Source organism: Macrotis lagotis, chromosome 8 (assembly GCF_037893015.1).
Source record: "Macrotis lagotis isolate mMagLag1 chromosome 8, bilby.v1.9.chrom.fasta, whole genome shotgun sequence".
In the NCBI taxonomy this organism is placed as follows: Eukaryota; Metazoa; Chordata; class Mammalia; order Peramelemorphia; family Peramelidae; genus Macrotis; species Macrotis lagotis.
In genome coordinates this window covers 188,481,766-188,508,025 of record NC_133665.1, presented here as the reverse complement: position 1 = coordinate 188,508,025, position 26,260 = coordinate 188,481,766, and the positions used below count along the sequence as shown (strand labels likewise).

Here is a 26,260-nt window from a genome sequence, read left to right as displayed (position 1 = left end):
GCACTACTGGCCCCTTTTGTGAGACCTACAACATTGAATGTTAAATTTAGAGCCAAAAGGGACCTCAGACATTATCTATTACCACCCCCTCATCTTTAAGGTCTTCTGAGAGTCCCCTTATTATTGTCCCCCCCCCCCAATCCAATGCCCGCATGGCCCAGAAAGGCTTGTTAATAGCACCAAAAATAAGCAGTGGTCTGAGTCAAGACTTGGTCTCCTTGTTTGTATGCCCCTCCTTCCTTAGCCATCTCTTTCAAATTCCAGTGTTGGAATACTCTCAAATTCATTTCTCTTGAAACCACATCCCAAATCCTTGACCCATCTCTGGTGAGGTGGCATTCATGCCAGGGCATGGGGGTTAAAAAGAATCTCCCTGAAGCAGCTAATTTATGGCAGGGGGAAATTAGCCCCATCGAACTGGTTACATGATAATTTCTTTTTACTACTGTGTTTATTGATAAGGCTGAATTTTACATAATTTTCATTTCTAAATATTTCTCTTCCCCCCACCTCAATTAGTCCTACCTTGTAAAAAATAAATTTAAAAAGAAAGTGAGGGAGAAGGGAACAATTCAATCAAAAAAAGCATCACACCAACCAAGTCTGACAGTGGATGTTTCTTAACCATAGTCTCCCACCTCTGCAAAGTAAGGAGGGAGGCGTATTTTCCCCTCTCTTCTTTTGGCACAAGCTTGATTTTCATAATTATAAAACTTACAGTTGTGGTGGTGTTCTTTCTTGTTCATATCACTTCCATGTCTTGTTTAAAAGAGATTTCTCCTCTACAACCCCGTGATAAGGACTCCTGCCAATTGGCATGAGCCTTGCAGTGGCAACACCGCCTGCTTCTGATGCCCCAGAGATGAGTGAAAGATGATAACCTACTGACCAAGGAGAAATATTCAGGTTTTATTTTCCTTTTGAGTCTTTGCAATTTGTGGAAGTTAAACTGCTTTTTCTTTTGCTCTCTCTCTCCTTCCTCACACAGTCTAGAAATAGGAGCTGGAATGTTAGGAAGATGTGTTCATCGTGCCAAACTCAATTTCATCACATGTTAGGTCTTTTTATTTGACAAATATCCAGGTTACTAAAGTATCAGTCCCTTCAAATCAGTCCCTTCCCTGAGTCTATCCTTCATGAAAGCATAGTAGCGCATTCTTTTCCACTTAAGAATCTCAAATGCTACTTAGGATAAGGGTGGCTACTTAAGATTAAAGATGAAAGGTCATTTTGTCTAGTTCATTCTATATCCATAAGATCACAGACTCATAGAATAGATCTTATCTATAAAACCATCTAGTCCAGCTCCTTCATTTAACAGATGAGGAAACTGAGGCTCAAAAGAGGGAAAGTGATATTCAAGGTCATAGAGATAATCCATGGAAAAGAGCAGTATTCAAATCTAGGTCAAATGAATTAAATCCTATTTTATTTCATTCAATCAATCAACAAGTCATCATTAAGGACAAATAATGTGTAAGGGCAGCTAGGTGGCACTGCAATGGATAGTCAGGAAGACCTAAGTTCAAATTTGACCTCAGACATTTTCTAGCTATGAACCGTTGGGCAAGACAATTAACCCATCAACCTGTTTTCTCATCTAAAAAATGAGGTGGAGAAGAAAATCACCTCATTATCTTTGCCAAGAAAATTCCAAATGGGATCATGATGAGTTGGACACAACTGAAATAATTAAACAAAAAAAATGTGCCAAGCACTGAGGATACCATCCTCCACCACAGAGGTATGGACTTTGTATCTGATTTCTGGTCAAGGTATCTGAGAAAAACACCTTGGGATGCTTTCCTTACAAGAAAAATGCATTCCCAAGCCAACACTGAGCTATTTAGGAGAGAAACTAGACAAATTCCTTTTGTCTTTGAAGCACTGATTACCCAATGCCACAGCTGTCATCAATCACTTGCAGGGCTGACCTGCCCCCTTCCTGAAAACATCCTTAGCTCCTAAGAGTCACTGCAAAGTTATTGAAGATTATTTTCTAAAAGAATGAAGCCAAAATTGGAATGTTGTTATGAAAAGGGCCGACAAATGCAATTGTGAAAGAAAGGAAGAGAATAAAACAGGAGTCCATAGAGAGTGCAGGGACTGATGTGAAGGCCAGGCAGGTTCTCCATTGGCTTCTTTGATTTAATTTCCTTTCTTGCACCAGGAACATTGTCTTTACTTATTTGCATAAGAGAAGGCCTGTGGGAAATGAAAAACAAACAATGTGGCTTTTAATAATTCATGGTATAGATCCACTGGTAAAATCTGGCCCTGGAGGGGAAACTAATCTTCTCTAAAGGGGGTGGATCGTTATAATATTTATTTCAGTGGAAAAGTCCGAAGATTCATAAGAAATAATAGAAAAATAAAACAAACAAATTACACACATTCATTTTTAAAACACTTCACCCTTTGCCAAAATGAATTGATCATCCATAATGTGGCTTCCATTTCATTTTAGTAAATTAGTTTTACCTGAAAAGTCCAGGATTTAGACAATATTTTAAGAAAACAAAACTTGAAACAATTTCCCAGTAAGAGTTGTCATCTGATTTTCTGTAGCCCCCCCCCCCATTCTTTGTCTCCTAATAAAAACAGTTAGACACAGGCAGACAGAGCAGCTGCGTCAAAAGAAGCAACCGTTTCCCCCAACCTACCTTCTGTGTTTTGATTTTCAAGCATCCTAACCATCCTAATCAACTGACTTTGGACCTACCTCAACTTGTCAGTGCTCTTCTTAAAGGGCGCCAGAGGATTGAATACAAATTCCCAGGTGAGCTCTGCCTAGGGCAAACGATGGAGGCACCATCATAAGCACCTTGTCTTGGGCACCAGGTTGCCATGAACAAAGCCAAAGACACTTTAGTTTCCTTGCCTCCTAAATCACACTGATGATCACACTGATGACTCAGGTTGATTTTTTTAGTCCACTGAAACCCCAAGTGTTTTTTTAATCAAACCATACATCCCCCCTCCTGCTCTGTACTGAGGCCTCTGAATTTGGGACTCAACTTTAAGATTCAAATATTTATCCCTCATTTCTTTTTCCTTCTTGGGTTCAAGGCAGTGTTGAAGTTTATTGAGATACTTGTGAAACCTTTCATCTACCACATTAGCTCTCTCTCCAGGGTCCAGTTCTCCATCTTAGATAGTTAATCAAAGAGTTCTGAGTCCTCCATAAATTAGTTTGCTTTTGGGAACTGGAGCACTAGACATTGAGCTTTCTTTGGGTTTCTGGAGATAGGGTTTAGTAAGGCTTTGGTCCTTTTACTGAACAAAATCCATTTGTTTCCATGACACTAGACAGTCAGAGTGCAAGTCGTTGCGGGGCGTGACCATGTCTTACCCATCTTTTGACCTTCCTCTAGTCCAGCACACAGAACAGAAACGTTTTCTAAATACCTAGGGATTTTCAATTAACTAGCTGTCCTAACAAATATCTATGAAGCATTGTGGTAGACACCAGGACACATAAGCAATGGTCAAAGTGACTGTTCTCAGGGAGGGGCTGACACTGGCAGTTTAGGGGAGAGAACTGGGTGGGAAATCAAGGACCACCTCTCCCTGGAGTCTTCTTTTTGCCTGCAGATGTTCTTGGATAGGAGTGGGTGAACACATTGAATCCCAAACCCTTCTACTGCAGCTTCTCCCTCTCCTTCCCTCAGCACCTTGGGAGCTTCCATTTGCCCACTGTGTTCTGTGATTTCTCAGCAGACCCTCCCTGTCTTTTCTGGATATTCTTCTGGGTGTTGTGCTTTGTCATATCTACAGAAGAATCCATCCATTTCGGCAAAGGTGATTCTAAAACATTGTCATTTTTGGATGGAGCTGTTAGGAGTTGCTATGGCAACAGTGCTGCCCTCAATAGAGTTGAATAAACACAGAATTTATGATGGAACCCCAGAAGATTGAAAAGGAAAGAGAATTGGCTGTGAAATTCAAATATTCCCAGTATTCTTTATTAGGAAAGAAACTCAAAATACTTCTAGGAGTGGGGGGAATTGGAGGATCCAGTGAAGTGAGAAGGGATCCTCTTCCGAAAGATGCAATGGGTTCCAGAACAGAATTTACCTCGATGAATTACCCAGAAGGAGAGCTTTGATCTCTAGCATTTTAAGTCTAGACCACATGAAGAAGCAAATACTAATATCCTTCTTGACCTTTTACTACACCCCGTGCTGTTGGCCTATTGGCCACTTCTATTTAGGGCCTGAAAAAAATCACTGGATCACCCTGGCAATGCCCAGAACTTTCACACTATACTGACCTGAATCTTGTTTTCTGGTGGCACACAAGTGGCAATGAATAACTGCTTGTCAATGGACTGGTTCTGTAGGGCCCACTGGACCCACTGGAACTGGCAGGCTTTGGAGGGAACCTCAGATTAGATCTATGATAGGAGAAGAACTTTGGATATGAAAACAGGATGCCAAGGCATGAGTCCCAACCGTACCACCTGCTAGTGCTAAGATATTGAGAAAGGGGCCCAGGTTCTCTGTTTCTACATAGAAATGAAGAGACTGTAGCAATAATAGAGTTGGGCTTGGGTCAGTACCACATGACATCTGGAATCTTGGTTTAATCCCTAAAAGTGAGTAGTATAGATAGAAAAAGTTGCATTTTGCAAATCAGGAAACTAAGGCTAGAGAGGGTTTCTGACTTGCCCAGGGTTGCATAGGTAGCTGTGTGAGAAGTGGGATTGATTACCATAATAGCAGGCTATCTCTCAAGTAGTAACTAAACCTCTTTCAGAGCTGTTGGGACCATTCCATAAAACAATATCCTTAACAAGCACCCTAAAGTTGACAAAATTCTTGGCATCTATCATCTCATCTGATCTCCAGGACAGTCCTATGAGGTAGATACAGCTCTTACTTTTGTCCTCAATTTATGGGGACTTGGGTGAAGTAACTTGGCCCTTATCACCTAGCTGGTAAATATTAGGGGCAGGATTTAAATCAAAGCCTTCCAGTCTCTATTTCCAGTGCCCACACCTATGCACACGTCTATAAAGTTGCTGAGAAACCTAGGTTTTATAGACACATGCATATCCACCATAATATTTATGAACTATATTTGTATCTTTTTAAACTGCAAATGTATACTTTCATTTTGCAGTATAAGTGGCTCCAGAGTAGGAAAAGGAGTCAAACTTTTTTCTTCCCCCAGACAGGAATAATAATTTTAATTAACAAGTCCCCTTCTACCAATAACAGGCAATGTCCTAAGCTCACACCGGGAAGGGAGGCCATTCTCTGAGGTGTCAGACACAACTGGAACTCTTCGTTCAGCTTTCCTGCATTATTGAATAGTGCCTTCATTTCCCCATCTGCAAAATGAGGGGGTTGGGCTAAATGATCCCCAAGGCCTCCTTCCACTCTCACATTCCATCATCCAAGACACAACTGGAACCCAAGCCTCTGGGCTCTTCAGTCAGCTTTCCTGCCATTATGGAATATTGCCTTTATTTCCCCACCTGCAAAAAGAAGGAGTTGGGCTAAATGATCTCCAAGGCCTCCTTCCACTCTCACATTCCATCATCCAAAAGGTTCGACTTCTGGGACAACCAGCATGTCTGTAATTTGAATTAACTAGTCTGGTTTAGGAATTGAGATGGTCCCTCCTTTAGTCTGAGTACTGAAGGGCAGAGGGGTGTCTATCTGTCCCAGAAGACACTCCCACTTCTATAAGGGCACAGATCCTTGATAGGAAGTCTATCAATAAATTAATTGAGAAGCCTTTATGAAATGCTATGTATCTGACACGTTCTAGGTAACTGAGGATTAGAACAGGCTTCCTTTGAAAATGACAGTCGAATCAGTGATAAATTCTATGGAGCAGAGGTGAGAAGAAGTGCATTTTAAGGCCAGTGTTCAGCCCACACCAAGGCAAATGGGTGGAGCGTTGTGTGTGAGAAATAGCCAAAAGGCCGGGTTGGCTAGACCACAGAAGACCCAAAGGAGAGAAAGCTGGGTAGGTAGGATGGGGCCGGTGGTATATTTCATCCAAGGCTATCGCCAGTCCCTGCAGCTCATTAGGAAGAAAAATGAAATCCCTTAGACACTAAGAACAATATAGCTCCCTCTGGCTGGAATCCCATTCACAATGATTGGTTGAAATTTCATTCACAATGATTGATATTCTCATTGCCTTTATTTATCATTTGGAATATGCCCCCAAAGCATTTTCAGAAAATTATCTTAAACTTTAAAAAATAAAAGAAAGATATCAACTCAATTAGAATGGGAAGGAGAAGGAAGTGACCCAGGAGCAGTCCCAAAGGCTCATTGAGAACTAGTCTTATCGGCACACAGCAGCAATAAAAGTGAAATCTTGAGATGGGAAAAGCCCCTGAAGCCTATAACTGCTCATAATTGGGCATCTTGGTCATTGCCATTGTGCTTTTCCAACACAACCAGTGAGCAAGGCTGATTTGCTTTCCCATTCTTCCTTGTAACTGAGTTTCTTCTCATCCATTTTCACACCTACCCGTTTTCTCCTGTCTTCATTAAGTTTTGCTAATGAATGTTTCAGCTGCTTTAAGGACCCCACTGGTGAATGCCATTGTCTCAAATTTTCTTTCCATGTTTCCATCACTATTGGGAAGAGAGAGGCGACTGCCTTACCTAGAGAGCCATCAGAGAGATTTCTTACTGGAGTGTCAACCTCAAGAGAGGGAGAGCTCTGGGAATTATCACAAGATTAATATGTAATCCTCTAAGGGGTGGGTTGGATGAGTTTTTGAGCACTTCAGGGTCTTCCAGAGAGACACCCTCTGTAGCCAGTGTGGACCCATTTCAGAATCTCCTTAATTCTGGAATTCCCAAATCTCTCAGAGTCCAGTACAGCTCAATTAAAGATTGGAGATGTTTAAAAAAAAGTGTTTATTTAACCTAAAAAGAAAAATCAGGTGATGTGACTTCCCAAAGACTGAAGTGTGTTCAGCAGATTTATTTATCTGCTCTGTGAAATAAGTAATAAGTAATATTGTAATTAGGATTATCTCCTGCAATAGCAAGACCCAGAATGTAAAATAATAATGATGATGATATTTGGTAGTCTTACTTTACTGATCAGTCTTAAAAGATTCTGTGAAACTCTTTGTGGTGTTATCTATGAGATAAAGTCACCCATTGCATGACCTTGAACAAATGACTTAACCTATCTAAGCCTGTTTCCTTATCTATAAAATGAGGGGTTGAGGGGGGCAGCTAGGTGGCACCATAATGCAAAGAACATCAGGCCTGGAATCAGGAAGACCTGGGTTCAAATTTGGCCTCAGACACTTAATACCCGTGTGACCCTGATCAACTTTACTCTGTTTGCCTCAGTTTCCTCATCTATAAAATGAGCTGGAGAAGGAAATGGTCAACCACTCCAGTATCATTGCCAAGATAACCCCAGCTTGGGAGAATCTAACCTGCCTAAATAACAACAAAATGAAGACCCTGACCTAGATGACCTCAAAGGTCCTTTTGAGTTGATCCTAACTATGAGTGCACTGGTCTTATCAAGTGGACTTCTGCTTTTAGATCTAATATTCTGCCATTAGCTTCTTTGTCCAAAAAAATGTTGATAAACTCCTTCAATGTCTTTTTTCTATTGAAGAAATGATCATTATGATTGTATCATATTCTTAGAGTTCATGAGGCATTTGATAGGACTCTTATTTTCACCTCATAATACCCCTGTATACTGTTGCTACTGGCACTGTTCTCATTTTACAGTTGAGGAGACTGAGTTTCATAAATGACCTGCTAATGGTTATACCTCTGGTCAGGATTGGGAGGAATTTTAACCCAGAACTTTCTAAGTCAAACGTATATTATAGGGGTCTGACTCTGTGTGTGTGTGTGTGTGTGTGTGTTTTAATTATGAATGTATATTCTCATTTTCACTAAATCAATGTAACCTGATGTTATCATCATTTATCTCCAGATGAAGCATGGTCCAAGAAACATTGTTCACATTTCCCTTCTGTCCTTTTGACAAAAATCAAGACTATAATAAATGCATTTTCTTCTTAGCTTCCATGCACAAGGCAAACAATTGAGTCAGCAACCCAGAGGTTGTGACTTCCCCAGGCCATGCATTCATAGGGGGCAAGACTTAAGCCCACAGCTCCCTGTCCCCAAGCCCAGCTCTCTAACCCTTGGGCCACACGGCCTGCCACATACAGGAGCTAGCCCAAAGAAACTGTCAGAACCCTAAAGGAGCGGCAACCTCTGGGCAAATAGGAAAAGATTGCTAAGGCAACTTGTCAGAACATGAAAATCGCCTTTTGTTTTTGCCTTGCCCAGAATATTGGTGTTTGAGCCCCTCTTCCCCCACAGCCTTTTGCTGGTGCTCCATCCTTTTTCTTGGACCATCCTTGCTTCCCAGACCCCAGCAAGAGCCCCAAATTCTGTGACTTGGACTCCCTCTGCTGGCCTCATGACTTCATAACAGCAGGCTCAGAAGCAGCCAGGTTTGGGGTGTCTGTGACCTGGAGCCCAAGGCAGGAGAGGGCAATGGGGAAATGCACTAGACTAGCTGACTTCATTTTATGGGAAAAGATACTGAGGCACCCCAGATCGGCGAAGGGACGCAAAGCCAGGTACTCAGTCCCAAGGCCAGGGCTTCTCTCATGAGATCCATTTTCTTTATTTGGGGTAAGTATCGGGTTTCAGATCTAGGGGGCTGGAAGCCCCGGGGTTAGACTCAGCAAGACCCATCCTGGCTGTGGGACCCTGGACCCTTCATCTCAAAATCCTAGGAGATTCTCAGCTTCTAAGATCCCAAGGAGGTGGCAATCTGTGTTGTTAGAGAGAGTTTTCTTAACAGGAGTTCCCTGGTTCATTGAAATCATAGGAGCAGAGGCAACTAGGTGGTGCAGTGGATAGAGCACCAGCCCTGGAGTCAGGAGGACCTGGGTCCAAATCCAGCCTCAGACACTTAATAATGACCTAGCTGTGTGGCCTTGGCCAAGGCACTTAACCCCATTGCCTTGCAAAAACCTAAAGGAGCAACCCAGGACATGGTATCTCCTGCCCATGGGACAGACTTAGGCCAGCAGATCTCTAGAGCTCAGTTGGCCTTGGTTTCAGGAGGCTAAGCCTCTCAGGGGTCCACACTAAATTGCTTACAGAGAAGCAAGAAGACCCAGGTCAGAAACAGAAAGGATCAAAGTTCCTGTGCCAATCAGAGTGTAATTGAACCTGGCCGTTCTGTGAACCATCCAAATGACCATTGACCTCTATTTCTAACAAAAAAAAGATGATCACTTGAGTGATGAACAATGAACTGAGTGGTGAGTGAGTCTTCTTCCTTAAAATTTCAGCTCTGGCCAGTGAACTGGGCCATAGGGCAGCCAGGCCATCCCTGGACCCTGTTGCTTAGTAAGATCAAGGGTTTGGGAAAATCTACTCATTAGAACAAATATTCTTGGTACTACCAGATTGAGAGAAAAGACCATCAATAGGAAAGGGATGAATTTATAATCAGAAAGACCTGGGTTCAAATACTCCTTCTGGCACTTACTATCTTTGTGATGATGGATACATCCTGTAATTTTGCTGAGCCTCAGTTTCTTCATCTGTAACAGGAGGATAAAAATACCTATAGAACCTATCAATCAGGGGCAGTGTGGGTAAAGTATTTCCATACCTTGGAATATTATATTAATGTTATAGAATAATTTATTTATATATTTCACACTAAAAATTAATTAAATATATTAAGCATATCAATTAGTTATTGAAATTATATAGTAATATTATTAATTACCTAGAATTCAGGGAATAAATAAAAAAGACCCACAAGCTATCAAGTTACATCTCATCCAAGAAATGGAAGCTTTTGGAAGCTTTACTCAAAAGAAGGCTAGGAGGTCCTCAGTGAACCAGAGTCAATTTGCTCCTACTTTATACACAACGCTAAAAAAAAGTTGATTTCTTGAATGACAATAATTAAAAGCAAGTAGTAAAAGAGTTTTTGGGAGGGTGTTGCCTAAAAAGGAGGGGTGAACCCATCCAGATGAGAAACGAGGATCATAGGATGAGGAGATCTAGTCTTTAAAAAAAGACAAGAAAGTGTGACCGGCAGGTGCTGTCCAGTTCAGGGGCCAGTGTTTAGTGCAGGGTCACATTCCAGCAGACCATAATGGAAATAGAAGAATATGATAAAAATTCTTCACCAACCAAAAACAAGAGGAGGAGGAGTATTTCAAATAATATATTTCCCAAGTTAAAAGAGTTAATTTACTTTTTAAAGTTATAATGAATTTTTTTTTCTGTTATAACCCTGCCAATATGTGAAAACACCCCCATGGAACCATTTCCTGAAACAGAAAAGAATTAAATCCAGATATTTTAGTAATCTTATCTCCCAGGGGATATATGGCAACATCTCTCCTGTATCTTTCCCCTAAAAGATGGAACAGGTATTCCATGATTTGTTCTCCTGGGTCGATAGGGTCATGACACCTTGTCGGATAGCGGCTGCCTTCCAGCATGGGGCTTGTTTACATTTTTGTGGTCATTGTATCTTTTGTTCTGCTTCTTTCTTCACTCTGCATCAGTTCCTATGTGTCTTTGATTCTCTGAATTCTTTGTATTTATTTCCTTGGATTTATCCTATTCCATTGCATTCATGTAATGGAACATTCATATAACGGTTTGTTCAACCAGTCCCCAATTAATGATCAATGCCTTTTTATCCAATTTTTCTATTTACAAAAATGCTTCTGTGAATATTCTGGAATCTACAGGGTTTTCTATCTTTGACCTCTTTGGGAGGTATATGCTTAGAAGTGAGACATTTGAGTTAAAGGGGAGTAACAGTTTAGTGACTTTTTTTCACACAATTTCAATTTTGTTCCCAGAAAAATAAGATCAGTTCCAAGTTCCATCAACATGTACCATGCTTCACCCATTTTTCCCAAAAGCCTCTTCAGCACAAACAAGTTATTTCAAAGAAATCTAATGTCCAAAAAGTTTAAAAGAATAAACTCTCAGATAATTCAAAAATTTTTTCTCTCCACAACCTCTCCTCTTTCGAGATTCCTTCTAAATAAAAGTGTCTAGCTATGATGTTTGTCCTTCATTCTTGAAGACCATGGTATCAGGAAGGTGATGCCATGACCACTACATGAATTAAGTTTGAGTGAGTGGGGGCTCACTTTCTCCTCCAGAGCCATCTGGGTCCAGTGACCAGATATGGATTAGGACAGCTGGAGGTGGCCCTTAATGTGAGGCAGTCAGGGTGAAGTGACTTGTCCAGGGTCATATGGCTAGTTCGTGTCAAGAGTCTGAGGCTAGATTTGAACTTCTGTCCTCCTGCCTCCAAGGCCAGTGCTCTATCCCTCTAGCTTCCCTTGTCTTACTATAATGAGTGAACACACTCAACAACATGAATTACAAAGCCAATTCTCCTGTTTCTTCTTTGTTGTTTTTGTTCATTAAGAGACCAATAGGGGTGGCTAGGTGGTGCAGTGGATAGAGCAAGGGCCCTGGAGTCAGGAGGATGTGAGTTCAAATCCAGTCTCAGACACTTAATAATTACCTATCTGTGTGGCCTTGGGCAAGCCACTTAACCCCATTTGCCTTGCAAAAATAAAAAAAAAAAAGAGACCAATACCCTTGCCTCTAATTGGGTCTTTTCACTGGTGAAACTTTAATTGTATGGAGGTTTAATAACTAATAGTGCAGTTCTTGGGAACTCAAAGACATCTTCCTTTTAAGCCTTCGAGAGAATGTGAAATTGAGTATTCTTGGTGATAAATGTTACTGATTACCTGGGAGTGCCAGACATGATGACAAGGAGGAGGAGGAGGAGGAGGAGGAGGAGGAGGAGGATAGTTTAATTTTTCAGAGTATATTAAACATATCACATAAATATATCAATTATATAAATATTTTATTTAATTCTCCATTCACTCATTCAATGAACATTTATTAAAGTAGTACCATATACCATTCACTTTGTCAAGCATGAAGGAAGACAATTTCACATCAAAGTTGTTTTTGAGTTGATTTAAGAGTGCATAAAGGGCCTAGTTTCAAACCTATAACAAGGGAAGACCTCTGGACCTTTGCTTGTGGCAGTAAATTAAGAGAACACAAATAGTACCATCCAAGGTGCTCACTTCCAGCTCATCCCCCAGCTAATCCCCCCATGGTGGTAGCCTTGACTTAGACACCTGCTGTGATTAAGAAATTTAAATTCCACCTGGGAACATGCCCTGATTGTGGAAGTTGTTTCATCCAACTTTTCTTGGCCTTATTTGGAATTCTCTTGGCAAATATACTGAAGTAGTTTGCCATTTCCTTTTCTGGCTTTTACAAAGAAGAAAATTAAGGAGTAAATGACTTGCCCCAGGGTCACACTGCCAATAAGTTGAGTCCAGATACGAACTCAAGAACTTGAGTCTTCCTCATTCCAGGCCTGGTGGTATCTCTACTGTGTCATTGCTAGTTCCAGCTTTGCCTAGTCCTTATTTTAATGTAGAATCCTTCAGTGCTCAGCTGGACCCTGGGGGCCAGTGAATTTCAGTGTCCCAGCATTCTTGGAAGAAGTAGAATATAAAATAGGAAACAAATTTTTACCCAAATTTGAATTTGTATCCATTAAAATGTGACCTCTTTGATCATCTTCCTATTTGTAGGTGGCAACAGTAGAGGATGCTGCCACAGTCCCTGCAGCTACTGGAGCCCCAGTGGAGGCTGCCGAGGGAGCCCCAGAGGCTGTCACAGAAGGTGAAGCTCTCTCCTTGGGTGAAGGAGCAAGTCTTGCTGAGACCCAAGCTGTTACAGAGACCAGGGAGGCCACAGAGGGTGATAGAGCTGGGACAGAAGAAATAGAAGCAGCCGGGATCCAGGTAAAAGCCCTGGTGGAAAAATGGCAGCCCTGGAGGTCAGATAGAGTGGTGTGTGTTGGACAATGATAAGAACACCTGTGGTTGCTGAATTTCTGTGTCTCCATCCCAGAATACATTGCCTGAAGGGCCAGGCTCAAAGAGGGGCTGCTAATGATCTGCTGTCAGCCTGGTGGTGTCTTACCCTAGCCCTGACTTGACCCTGTGCCACTTAACATTTTCCCCATGATGTGGATGAAGCCATAGATGGAATACTCTCCAAATTTTCAGCCGACACAAAACTGAGAGGCTTAACAAACACAGTGCATGACAGAGTCAAGATCCAAAATTATCTTAACAGGCTAGAGCGAGGATCAACAATTGATCTATGACCAATTTTAGCCTGCTGTCTGTTTTGTTTAATTTTTTTAAAGTATTGTATTTTAAAATGTAAAAACCATTATAGCTTAAGGATTGAAAGAAGGAAAAAAGAAACAGCAAATCAGATTTGATCCGTGACTATTATTTTGCTGAGCATTGGGCCAAGGCAATGGCCCTGAAAACCAAGAGACACCATTGAAAAGTTGCGCACTTAGAAACCCCCCCAAAAAATCAATTTCACAAATCTAATATGAGAGAAACATGAAATACTACAGTTGTTCTGAAGAAGAGCTGGGGGTTTTAGTAGACCCAAGTTCATTAAGTTCACACCAAACAGTATTGTTTGTGAGTCAAAAAAAATAAAGTTAAGGAAATTTCAGGCTGCCTTTAGATGGATAAATACTGCTAATAAGAAGGTGGTGAGATTCTCACTGAACTCTTCCCTGATCTGTCCTCTTCTAGCCTATTGTGGTCAGTTCTGAGGATCATGACTAAAGAAGGATGTCAGTAAGTGAAAGTATCCAGAAAAGGACCACCAGGATGACATGGGTCTGGAGCCCATGTCACCTGAGGATTGTTGAGAGGGCCTGAGGATCCTTAGTGTGGAAAAAAGAAGGGGAAGGGGAGGAGAGAAGGATGTTATAGATGTCACAGTTTCTTAAAGGCTGCTATGGAAGGGGGATCCTGTTCTGTCTTGAACCACAAGGCAAAAGGAGGAACAATGAGTTTAAAAGTACAAAGAGGACAATTCAGACTGGACATAAGGGCATCATCCTCAATGAGAGAGCTAAATCAGTATGTAGCAGAGAGAGAATTTTGACCTAAGCCTTCCTGTCTCTGAAACCGCTCTTCCTGTCTGAGAGATCACACTGCCTCTCTTCTCTAGGAATTCAGAGAAAGAAAGGAAAGACTAAAGGCAGAAAGGAAGGCAAGAGGGAAGGAGGGAAGGAAGGAAGGAGGGAGGGAGGGAGGGAGGGGAGGAGGGAAGGAAGGAAGAGAAGGAAAGGAAGGAAGAAGAGAAGAAAAAGAGGGAAGGAGGAGGGAAGAAAAGGAAGAAGGAAAGAAGGAAGGAAAGAAGAAAGGGAGGAAGGAAGGAAGGAAGGAAGGAAGGAAGGAAGGAAGGAAGGAAGGGAGGGAGGGAGGGAGGAAGGAAGGAAGGAAGCAAGCTCTACCTTTACTCACCTTTGATCTAAACCAAATCTTTTCTTTCTTCAGAAGAGAAGGGAGGCATGTTGGCTGCCACAACTCATTTTTAGTATTTGAGAATCTATTAGTTGATAAGGGGATTAGACATGTTCTCTTTAGGCCAGAACTAGAAGTTGTAGAGGTTGATTTCAATTCTGTGAAAAAGAAAATAAACCCGGTGAGCACGACTCTCCCTGAGTGGAACAGGCCTTCTCTGGAGCATGTGGTTCACCCTCCCTGGAGGTCTTAGGTGAATACCCCCTTTGGGGATACTGAAGAGGAAACTCTTGCTCAAGGTAAAAGTAAAATCGGTGCCCACTAAGGCTTCTCTCCTTGAATCCTGAAGATTCTGTTATAAATGGTTTTTGAACTGATTCTCTTCTAGTTAAATGACAGATTTGGGAGTTTCTAAGTATTATTTTCTTCTTCAGGAGAAAATCATCCCTTCAGTTGTCATTGAGCCAGCATCCAACCATGAAGGGGAGGATGAGCAGGAAACTGAGCTCAGTATTGCCGGAGAGGTCAAAGAGACAAGAGAAGACATTTCTGGCCAAGGTGATTCCAGTGAGACCTCGGTACTGGTCAGTGACCAGAAGACACTGGAGGAAGCTCAGTCTGCAGCTCCTGGTGGGGCCTCTCCCCTCCAAACCAGCAGTGAGGCTGCACCATTCCCTCCAGGCTTCCTCTATAAGGTGGGATGGTCACCTCCCATTGTATAACCATTCTGAGTGGTCCTTCATTGTCCTTATCTAAGGAGCATCACCCCTGTGCTTAGCACCTGCTCCCACCCATCTTGGCTCAGAAGTGACATGAATGGCCCTCAGGCCTTGAGTTCCCTCCCTCCTTGCCTCCTCTATCTCTTAAAATCCCTAACTTCCCTCAAGATAAAGAGGATTAAGCTACCCCCTTTTCCTGATCTCTTCATTTACCACATCTATCTCCTATGGTGTCCAAAATTAATTGAAGTCTTCTTCCTATATATTTTATATCTATACATTTCTTTATATGTTATTTCTACCAATAGAATGTGAGTTTCTTGAGGTTAGGGCCTTTCTGAATGCACAATACCTAATAGAATGGATGAATGAATGAATGAATGAATGAATGAATTCAAAGACTCTTGAGATCTATACTGAAGGGACCTTAGAATCCATTGGTTTAACTTTCTCATTTTAAAGATGAGAAGACTGAGGCTGAAAGTAGTCAAAGGACTTGCCCAGAGTCACAGAGCTAATTGGTAGTTGGAGGCAGGATTTGATTTCCATCTTTTTGATTCCAAACCCAGTGATCTCTCTATTACATCGCCTAGTTGCCCAAGCCAGTGGACCCCTTTCATTTTACACATAAAACAATTGGCTATGGCCTGGGAATTATCTTGCAAAGACCACAAAGCAGAAACAGAGTTCAAATGCAGGGTGTCCAATTCTCAAAAGTGAGTTGATGTTTATTTTACAAATCAGTATTTTACAAATACTTATCATGAACTAGGGTTGAAGGAAAATGTAGTTAAGTCCAAGTCCCTGCCCTCATGCAGTTTATAATCTCATGCATGAAGGTGAAGCATCTTGGAATACTTAATGTAAGCTACTGTCCCAAAATGATAGTTTGGGTTGTAAGTTGCTGGAATGTGATGCTAATGATGAAGTGCATGAAGCTGAAATGACCTTTAGATAGCCGACACACCCTTTTGTTATCTCTCTACTCTTATGAGCTTCATTTTGCTGTGGATGGTCTTCAATCTTGTTTTTGTTTGTTCTAAATAGCACTCTGAAAGCTACCTGCTTTACAGACACCCAGTCAAGAAGGCACTATAGGTATTACTCTAACCATTTTACACATGAAGAAACTGAGGCTCAGTGATTTGCCCAGAGCCAATCACACAGCAACTGTTTGAGGCTGGATTGATGACCAAGTCTTCCTGGCCCTAACCTGTGGACCAGGCTGAACTGTGGATTTCTCAAACCTGAAATTAGACTCAGGGGGATTTGGGCTTACTTTAAAGTCCCTCTTTCTGAGATGGTCTGATGATCGTTCATCTTGTGTTTCCAGGTGGAAACCCTCCATGATTTCGAGGCAGCTAATTCTGATGAGCTTAACCTGAAGCGGGGGGATGTGGTCCTGGTGATCCCAGCAGAAGCAGAGGCTGAACAGGTAAAGCCCGGGACTAGAAATCATGGCACATTTATTCAGTTTTCAATCTTCCTCCTATTCTGCCTTTTTTCATCCCTGAATATATTCATGGAGGATCTAGATGTCTCCCTTTGTTCATCCTTCTGTCCTCTGTAAAGCCATTGAGTTGAACTGAATGAGAGGCCTCAGAAAGTCCCTCTCAATGGTGTTCTAAGAAGATAAGCATTTGCTAGGCTTAAAAGTGGGGGCAATGGGTAGGCATGAGAGAAAACTGGGCTCCAACTTCCTCCACAAGAAAAACCTTCCTATTGATTAAGACTGTCCAGATGTAGACTGGCCTGGTTTTGCTCATGTGAGTGGCCTCATCATAAGAGTCTTCCACTATGACCACATTTCAGGAACTCTGCAGAGGAGCCTGCTCAGATATGGGTTAGATTGTCTGACCTGAGACAACCCTTCCAGTTCAGAAGTCTTGGGATTTGCTAAGTAACCATTTTGACTTGTGTTTGTTGCATTAAGTAACCCCTGGGCTTCCTAAATTCATAGACAGAATTCAAAGGGACCTCGGAGACCATCTGGACCAAATCCCTCATATTAAAGTTGAGGAAACTGAGATCCCAACCAAGGAAGCAATTTGGCTCAGATCATCTGGTTAATAAGTGATTTGGATTTGAACACAGATCTCGAATTGCAGACATAGTTCTCTTTCATGGTCTCCAATTTTCTCTTAGAAATTGTGTTTCTTAGGGGTGACTAGGTGGGGCAGTGGATTGAGCACCGGCTCTGGAGTCAGGAGGACCTGAGTTCAAAACTGGCCTCAGACACTTACTAATTACCCAGCTGTGTGATCTTGGGCAAGTCACTTAACCCCATTGCCTTGTAAAAAAAAAAAGAAAGAAATTGCGCTTCTTAGTAGAAGCTCCCTTTGCTTCCTCTTTAAACTGATTTTTTCTCCAACCTGTATGACAGACCTCAACTTTTTAAATGCATAAGCTTGCCAGAATTAAGGGAAGGCTGGAAGAAGAATCTCAGGTTTGCAGAAAATACCACTCTGATGGCAGAAAGTGAAGAAGAATTAAAGAGGCCCTTGATGAGATGAAAAAGATTAAAAGTCCTTAAAATTTAACATTAAAAAGACCCCTAAGACCTTGGCAACTGGTCCTATCACTTCCTGGCAAATATAGAGAAGAAATGGAAGGAAAATCAAATTTGATATTCTTGAATTCCAAGATCACTACCAGCAGTAACCATTGACCATCCATCTACTGTGTGACAGGCCCTCTGCCATGTATTAGTCACCCAAAGATAAGAATTCAATCAACAAATACTTATTAAGCCCCAATTTGTGTCCCAGGTCCTGATCTGGGTGCCAGGGATTAAAAAACTTCCTATATCTCACAACCTTGAAAGTGGTAACAGAGAAAGTACATTCTCAAAATGGTTTTGTCTACTTTAAAAAGAAATAATAGAGGCAGCTAGGTGGCACAGTGGATAGAGCACCAACCCTGGAGTCAGGAGGACTTGAGTTCAAATCCAGCCTCAGTTACTTAATAATGACCTAGCTGTGTGGCTTTGGGCAAGCCACTTAGCTCCATTTGCCTTGCAAAAACCTAAAAAAAATGGTGTATTAAACCCATTCACATAAGCCCACTTGTACTAAATGACCCAGGAACTTCTTTGCCACCTTTTTACTTTCCCGTGGCCTTCCCAGATGGCCAAATGATATTGGCTAATGCTTCTCAACTTTTCTCAACTGATCAGGAGTATTTATAGGTAGGAGTCAATTGAAAATATATTTATAGCAGCCCTGATTTTTCCTCATTTGGGTCCTTGAAGAGAAACCCTTAACCTCGGCCCCCTTCCTTCATTGTTATTCCTTTTATGTTTCCCTTGAGCATTGATTGAATTCAGTACTGGCACTGGTGAAAAAAATGAACTTTTTATATGCTTGAGAGAAGTGGTCGAAATGCATTCCATTATCTGAAGCATATTTATCCTTTGTATGGATAACAATTTCCACAAGGGTGTTTTTCTCATCAACAAGAATATTATTAGTTATTTTATTGAGTCTTTTTATCTCCATGATTCTTCTTTTCCCTTCTTCAAAATTCACTTATCAAAAGGCTTATTTTTCTTGTCTCTTAGGTGGCATCTATTTATATGTTCCAGAAATGAAAATGAATGAAGCTTTGTGTGCCCTCACTTCTAATGTGCTCTGGCTAGATGGGGCACAGGCTCAGATTAAATCTACTTCCCCACTAGCCCCAACTGGCTCACCTTCCTTTGAGGATTAATGAGTGATCCATATTGTCCAGGAGAGAAACATCTCCTAATAGATTCGCTTTCACCCTCCACAGACTAAATCACCCAAGAGAAATGTTTCCTACTCAGGACTGTCCAGAAGTACAATGGGCTGTCACTAATTCCAGGAGTGAGTTGCCTCATCACAGCAATCTGCAGTGGAGACTGAATCTCCTCAACCAATTTGGTACATTTGAGGGGTACCTCAACATTGTTTTACTGGGCATCTCTCTAAATGTTAGGGAGTCGAGCATTTTTATATGCCTATTCATAGCTTTTATTTCTTCTGAAAATTGCCCACTCATATCCTTTGATCATTTTTCATTTGGGAAGGACTCTTATCTTTTATATAAATTGGTTCAGTTGCCCATCTGTTTGAGAAATGAGACCTTTATCTGAATAAATATAAATATTTCAGGAATCCTGCAGAAGAGCCTCTTCAAATATGGGCTCGATTGTCTGAGCTTAGAGAACCCTTCCAACTCAGAAATCCTGTGATTTGCTAAGTGGTCATTTTGACTTGTGACTGCTGTTATGAAGTGATCGCTGGTGTTCTAAACTCATAGACTTAGTATCCAAAAGGACCTCAGAAACCCTCGAGATCAATGCCCTCATATTAAAGTTCAGGACACGGAGGCCCAAAGAAGCAAAGTGATTTGCCTCAGATGGAGAGAATGCACCCAAAGGCCTTTGAAGCCGTGTCCAGGAGAATTTTCAGTAGACCATACTCCACTATAGGGTTAGAGTCTGAAGAGACCATTAGAGTCACCTGTCACACCCCTTCATGCTGATTCTCCCTAGTCTAGTCTGTTCTGTAGAGCTAGCTCCTGTTTTTTAACCCAGACCAAACGGATTTGATATCTGCTGTTTCACCACATAGTTTGTGGTCTGGAAGTGCTATTCTCCCTTCATATTTACTCTTTTCATCACTGCCCTTGATAGTCTAGATCTTTAGCTTTCCCAAAAGATTTTATCATTACTTTACCTTAAGTAATAGGATTCATATACTATAGAAGTATTAGCAACTTTGGCTACATTTCCATTTTTATTATATTGGTAAAGCTTAGTCATGAATACTGGACATTTCTCCAGCTATTTAAGTTAATAATTGTTTATTACTAAGATCTTTGTAATCGAATCTCTCCCAGTTTCTTGTGTCCTTCGGTGGATTGATGCCTTTTGTAGTCATTTGAAATGAGATTTACCTTTCTCTTTTTACTTCTTGGGTTTTGTTTTTGTTATCATTATATAGAAATGCAGTGAATTTTGAGGTTTATTTTATAAATGGAAACATTGATAAATGATTCATTGCCTCAATAACCATTCCAATTTTGCTTGGAGAAATGACTTTATTGGGATGACAATATACTCTCTCCATTGACCCAAGTCATGTTTAGCTTTTCTTTATGATACTTTACCTTATCAAATGCAAGGAGGCATAAACCTACCTGGAATACTACTATTCAGCAAGTCATCCCATGCCATGATTCTTGCCGATGGACATAGTTCTAAATTGCTTTACAGATTGGTTGGATCTGTTTCATAGCTCTACGAACAAGGCATATGTTCTAATTTTCCCATGTCTCCTTCAGTATCTGTCATTCTCCTTGTCCATCAAGTTAACCAATTTGATACGTTTGAGGGGGTACCTCAAAGTTGTTTTACTGGGCATCTCTCTAAATGTTAGGGAGTCGAGCATTTTTATATGCCTATTCATAGCTTTTATTTCTTCTGAAAATTGCCCACTCATATACTTTGATCATTTTTCATTTGGGAAGGACGCTTATCTTTTATATAAATTGGTTCATTTGCCTATCTGTTTGAGAAATGAGACCTTTATCTGAGTAAAGTGCTGGGATTTACTGCCCCCCCATTTCCTGCTTTTCTTCTAATTTTGATTATGATGGCTTTGTGCAAAAACATTTTAATTTTAGGTCAGCATAATGATCCATTTTACCTCCTGATTCTTTTCATCTCTTATTGAGTCAAAAACTCTTCCCTTATCCATAGATCTGCCAGTTTGTTTTTTCTGTGCTTCTCTAATTTGCTTATGGCATCACTTTTAAGTCTAAACCATGTAATCATTTTGAACTTATCTTGTGATATTGTACGAGAGCTATGCCTCTTTTAGACCAGACTACTTTCCAGTTTTCCCCAGCCATTTTTTATGAAAAATAAGTTCTTGGCCCCAGACGTTGGATCTTTGGATTTTTAAAAAACAGTTGGGGTCATTTCCTTCTATATGGGGGCAGCTAGTTTCAAAGGAATTTAAAATTCATGTAGCCCAACTAGCTCTTTTTACCAGATGAGGAAACTGAGACCCAGTGAGATTAAGTGACTTTATGATGGTCCCATAGGCAACTCATGAACTGGAACTCAGCTTCCATGAGTTCCAGACCAGTTCTCTTGGAGAGTTTTTTTCCTAATACATAAAAGATGGTCTGTTTGGGATAGACCTCTCAGTCTTATGAGAGGGCCTATCAACTTGTGAAACAGTGTTTTATGATGAGTCAAGTCAGCTGGGATAAATTAGTCAGCTCCAATAGGCCAGAATGAGGTGGTTTGAGGTCTCACTGTCTTCCTCACTGGCAGTCCATGCATCAGAGCTGGTTTCCCCAGAAGAATTTGAGTTTCAGGAGAGCAGAAACATTTTGGGTTCTCTTTGTATTTCCAGAACCTTCTGCTGTCTTTGGCACAGAAAGGGAGCTTTAAAAATGATTATTGGATTGAGGAGGACTAATACTATAAAACCATTGGACACATGCTGGGAACTTCCCCTGCCTCCTCCTTTTCTTCCTTCTCCTCCTGTGGGTTCAAATCTAGCCTTTGATGCTTACTCAATCTCTCTGACTCACAGTTACCTAAGAATAAAGTGAAGGGGGTGGGATGGGCTAACTGGTTTCTGGGGTCCCTTCCATGGCTAGATCTGGATTTTCTTCTTCTTCTTCCTCACCTATGTGCAGCACAGTGACCCTGAGAGCTTTCCTTTCCCTTCCAGGATGCGGGCTGGCTCACAGGTGTGAAGGAATCCGACTGGCTTCAGTACAGAGACCTGGACAGCTACAAGGGCCTCTTCCCAGAGAACTTCACCCACCGCCTGGATTAGGCCCTCTCTCCCAGCACCCTCTGTGGGGCCAGGGAAGCTGCTCTACACTGAGCTTGGGCAGTGGCTTTCCAAAGCAACGGGGAACCCAGGAGCCCGCTTGGCCAGCTCCTCAGCTCTTGCTTTCCAGACTGGGGTCGGGCCAGGCCAGGGAGACATATTCAAGGAGCATGTGTTGAAAAAAAAGTTCAATTAAGTCAAATTTTAAAAAGTCAAGTGAACTCCTCTGAAGCAGCAAAGGAGGCCATCCTCCTTTGGCCTTCCGTTTGTGACCACAGGTTTGTTTGTGCTTTCTCTGAGCTATGGTGAATCCTCTACTCGGTCCTCCCCCACCCCCAAAGTCCCAATTAGCCTCCTCAAGACCAGAACCTTAACTTCTCTGCACTAAGTGTATTGTAGTGAGCTGCTGGGCTGCGAAAGGACACAGGAATAATCCTCTAGCGGGGCAGTGCTGGTCCTCCTCCTTCCTTTTTCCCTTCCTGTCCCCCCCCCTCCATTCTCTCTCTTTCTCTCTAATTCCATTCTCTCTCCTTCTTTCCCTATCTCTGTTTGTCTCTCTCGATCTATCTCTCCTACCTCTCTCCCTGTCCCTGTCCCTACCTCCTTTCCCTCTGTTCTTCCCTCTCTCTTTCTCTTCTCTCTCTCCCCTCACTCAGTCTCTTTCTCTTCTCTCTTCTTCTCTCTTCCCCTTTATTCTCTCTCTCTTTAATTCCCTCTCCCTCCCTCTCCCTTTCTCCTTTTCTCTCTCTTTCCTCACTCAGTCTTTTTCTCTTCTATCTCTCCCTATCTCCTTTCTCTCCTTTTTTTCTCTTTCCCTCCCTTCCTCTCTCTCTCTCTCTCTCTCTCTCTCTCTCTCTCTCTCTCTCTCTCTCTCTCTCTCACCCTCCCTCCCTCCCTCTTCTCTGTCTCCTCTCTCTCTCTCCCTCCCTTCCTCCCTCCCCTCCCCTCCCCTCCCCTCCTGCTTTCCACTCTGGGTTGTCTGTGTTTAACCCTTAACTGCTGCAAACATTTCCACTGTTCTTTTCTGCCATATCTCTCTATCTCATATATCTCCAAACACATGGAGCCCTCTATTGCAGTGTGAGATTCCTGGCCCTCTGTGGCCACATCCAGATACCCCCTAGCCTTCCTCAGCCCCTCTTCCCCCAGCCTCTGCTTGGGTTCTTTACCTCGGTGTGTCATGGGACACATTTTGTTCTTCTTCTGACTGGCATTACAGTACATGGTTTTGTTTCCTGAGCAAAACCAACGGCCCTGTTGCCAAAGCATTAGACAGTGTCATGTGTGTGTTTGTGTGTGTGTGTGTGTGTGTGTGTGTGTGTGTGTATGTGTGTGATGTGCACTTTTCACAACATGATAATGAATGGTGACTTTCAGACTGCAAAAGGATCAGATGTCAGTGACTTCAGTCGCTGGGGACCAGCGAGTCCTCCTGGTTAAGCACCTAAAATGTTCCCTATGACTAATGTGACATTAAAGAGTATACTTTTGTATGAGATTGGCTGAAAGAGGGGGGAAGAACCTATCCTCAAACACACCTCCATGACAAAGGTAGCTCCCACTTACTTTCACTCCTTATATTTATGCAGCTCGCCTTCACAGATCCTTTAAAAACAATCAATGATGTATCGTGTATCCAGAAGTCATCTGTAATGATTATGTTTTTCAGTGTTGTGTCATTCCAAATAAACCTTTGACCCTCCACACATGAGCCAATTTTCTCTTTTTTTATGTTTCTTTTTAACAAGGCAATGGAGTGAAGTGACTTGCCTAAGGTCACACAGCTAGGTAATTAGTAAGTGTCTGAGCACAAAATGGAACTCAGTACCTCCTGACTCCAGGGCTGGTGTTCTATTTACTGTGCCACCTAGCTGCTCCCTGATTTCATCTTAAGAAGTGAGGTTTCTGAAAGTTTGGTCCAGTCCTGAAATCAGAGCATCTGAGAAGTGGAAAATTTCCATTTTACAGATTAAGGTGTTGAGACTCAGAGAGGTTAAGGGACTTGGCCCAGGATTACTTTTGACTTCAGATCCAGAAGGTTTACTCAGAGTTAGTGATAGCACCAGAACCAGAACCAGAATTCCAGTCTTCTGGTCTGGGATGGGGAGGTGGAGGGGTGAATCTGGAGTCATAGGACCTGACTCAGATCCTGCTTCTGCCTTGGCCCAGTGGAGAAGTTGGAGTGGATGACCTCTGAGATCCCTTTCAATTCTAAATCTAAATAGCCTTAGGATCTGGTAATCATCAGAAACACAGGGCTCTCTATTCTGCTCCCTGGGATGCACTCCACAAAGATAAGAACCTGGACCAGTTTGAGATTGACAGACACCCAAGCCCACTCTCTCCCTCCTGACCAACAGCCCTTAGCAACAGTGAGATGACAGCCGCAGAGGACGGGCTCACTCCCTCCAAGTTGGGATATCATTGGCAAATCCTGGTTTACTGCCTTCATAATCAGCAATTCCTTTTCACTGCAGCCTCATTCAGGACCACATTTCTTTCTGGCGTTTTTATGTCACTGTGTCTATGGATGAATAGATCAAGGGAAATGGGAAAGTCAGTTAGTGGGTCCATTGTCTGCAGAAGATAATTCTTCACGCAGGCAAAGGAACTTTCTGGTGATTGAGTATCTATTAATCTCCCAGCATTCTCTCCAGGATATATGGTGACCAGGGTTCTGTATTTGCCTCATGTTTGCTTTGTATATGCTCATGATTCATGGTTACAACTCCCTGTGCAAAGTTACCAACTCAGATACTTTATGGGACACAAGGAAATAGCTATTATTTGGGTCAATTTTTTTCCTGGACTAATTTATGATAGAGTCAGGGCATCATACAGGGCAAGAAGGAAGAAGGATAATAACATGTCACACACAACAGCATAATTTTTTCTGCATAAATTGGAATTAAAGAAGATTTAAGGACCAAATTCAGTCTTCAGCTTTTTGGTAATACACTGTGGCTATTAAAAGTCAGCATGGGGCAGGTGGAGCCAAGATGGCAGAGTAAGGGTAGGGATTTACCCAAGCTCTCTCCCAAATCCCACTCTAAACAAATTCAAGAACAATAGCACCCAATAGCCATCCAAGTCAACATAAAGAGAAAGGGCTATTGCACCATGGTGAGAGAGGAGAGTAGATCAACACAGACATCACCAGTGCAGATTGAGTCCCAGCAAACCAGAAGCAGGTCTCTGACTGAAGCAGTGGCAGCAATGGCAGTTTCCAGACCTTTCAATCTCAGAGGCTGACAGGAAGATGATCAGACAATGGGTCAGAAGATTTACAGGGTCCCTTTGCTGGCACCAGGGATAGGACTCTGCTGTATTGCTTATCCTTAGGTCTAGACCACAGTCCTGGTTCTTAGTCCCCAGTGCAAGGCGGATCACTAGTACAACAGAGTTTGTGGCTACAGAGGATCAGGAACCCTGCACACAGTCCCAAGGCTGAAAAGATGGTTTGTGGTCACTCACATTATAGGAGAGTACCTCCTCTCCCTAAATCATACCACCTCGGAAGAACCAAAAACTTACAGGTCCCCAGAATTAGGTCTGAAAACACCAGCACAAAAAAAAAAAATAAGTTTGAGAACGTGCCTCTTCCACTTGGGAAGCAGAGTCCCATTTTAGTTTAGAGTAAAAAGTCAACAAATAAGTTGTAAAATGAACAAACGATAGAAAAATTCTGATCATAGAAAGTTACTCTGGTGGCAAAGATCAAAGCACACACTCAGAAGATGCAAAGCACCCACATCCAAAGCCTCAAAGAAAAATTCAAATTAGTCTCAAGCTATGGAAGAACTCAAAAAGTATTTTAAAAAATCAGATGAGAGAAATAGAGGAAAAATTAGGAAGAGAAATGAGAGTGATGCAAAAAAATTATGAAAAAAGGGTCAACAGTTTGGTAAGGGTGGCACAAAAATACGGGAGAAAATAAAAATTAAAACAAATAAAAACCTTAAAAGCAAAATAAGTCAAATGATAAAAAGAAGTACAAAAATCTAACAAAGAGAAAAATGCTGTGAACAGTAAAATTGACCAAATGCAAAAAGACATATGAAAATTCACTTAAGAGAACTTCATAAAAAGTAGAATTGGCTAAATAGAAATGGAGATAAGAAGATCACTAAACAAATAATTCCTTAAAAGTCAGAATTGAGCAAGTAGAAGCTAATGATCTTGCAAGATATCAAGAAACAATCAAACAAGATAAAAACAAAAGTAGAAGAAAATGTTAAATATCTTATTGGAAACACAATTTAGTTAGAAAACAGATTCAGGAGAAATAATTTGAGAATATCAGATTATGTGGAAATCCTGAT

The 26,260-nt window shown here is 41.7% G+C and overlaps 1 protein-coding gene across 1 annotated transcript in view; it reads left to right on the top strand.

Moving 5' to 3' along the window:
* AMPH (amphiphysin) overlaps nucleotides 1-22,101 on the top strand; it is a 103,321-nt gene extending 81,220 nt beyond the window's left edge. The window contains exons 17-20 of the mRNA XM_074199208.1: nucleotides 12,650-12,862; nucleotides 14,836-15,096; nucleotides 16,454-16,555; nucleotides 21,834-22,101. Coding sequence (XP_074055309.1) covers nucleotides 12,650-12,862; nucleotides 14,836-15,096; nucleotides 16,454-16,555; nucleotides 21,834-21,941 — 684 coding nt within the window. The 3' untranslated portion in view covers nucleotides 21,942-22,101. The remainder of the gene's footprint in view (nucleotides 1-12,649; nucleotides 12,863-14,835; nucleotides 15,097-16,453; nucleotides 16,556-21,833) is intronic.
* Nucleotides 22,102-26,260: the final 4,159 nt, after the last annotated feature.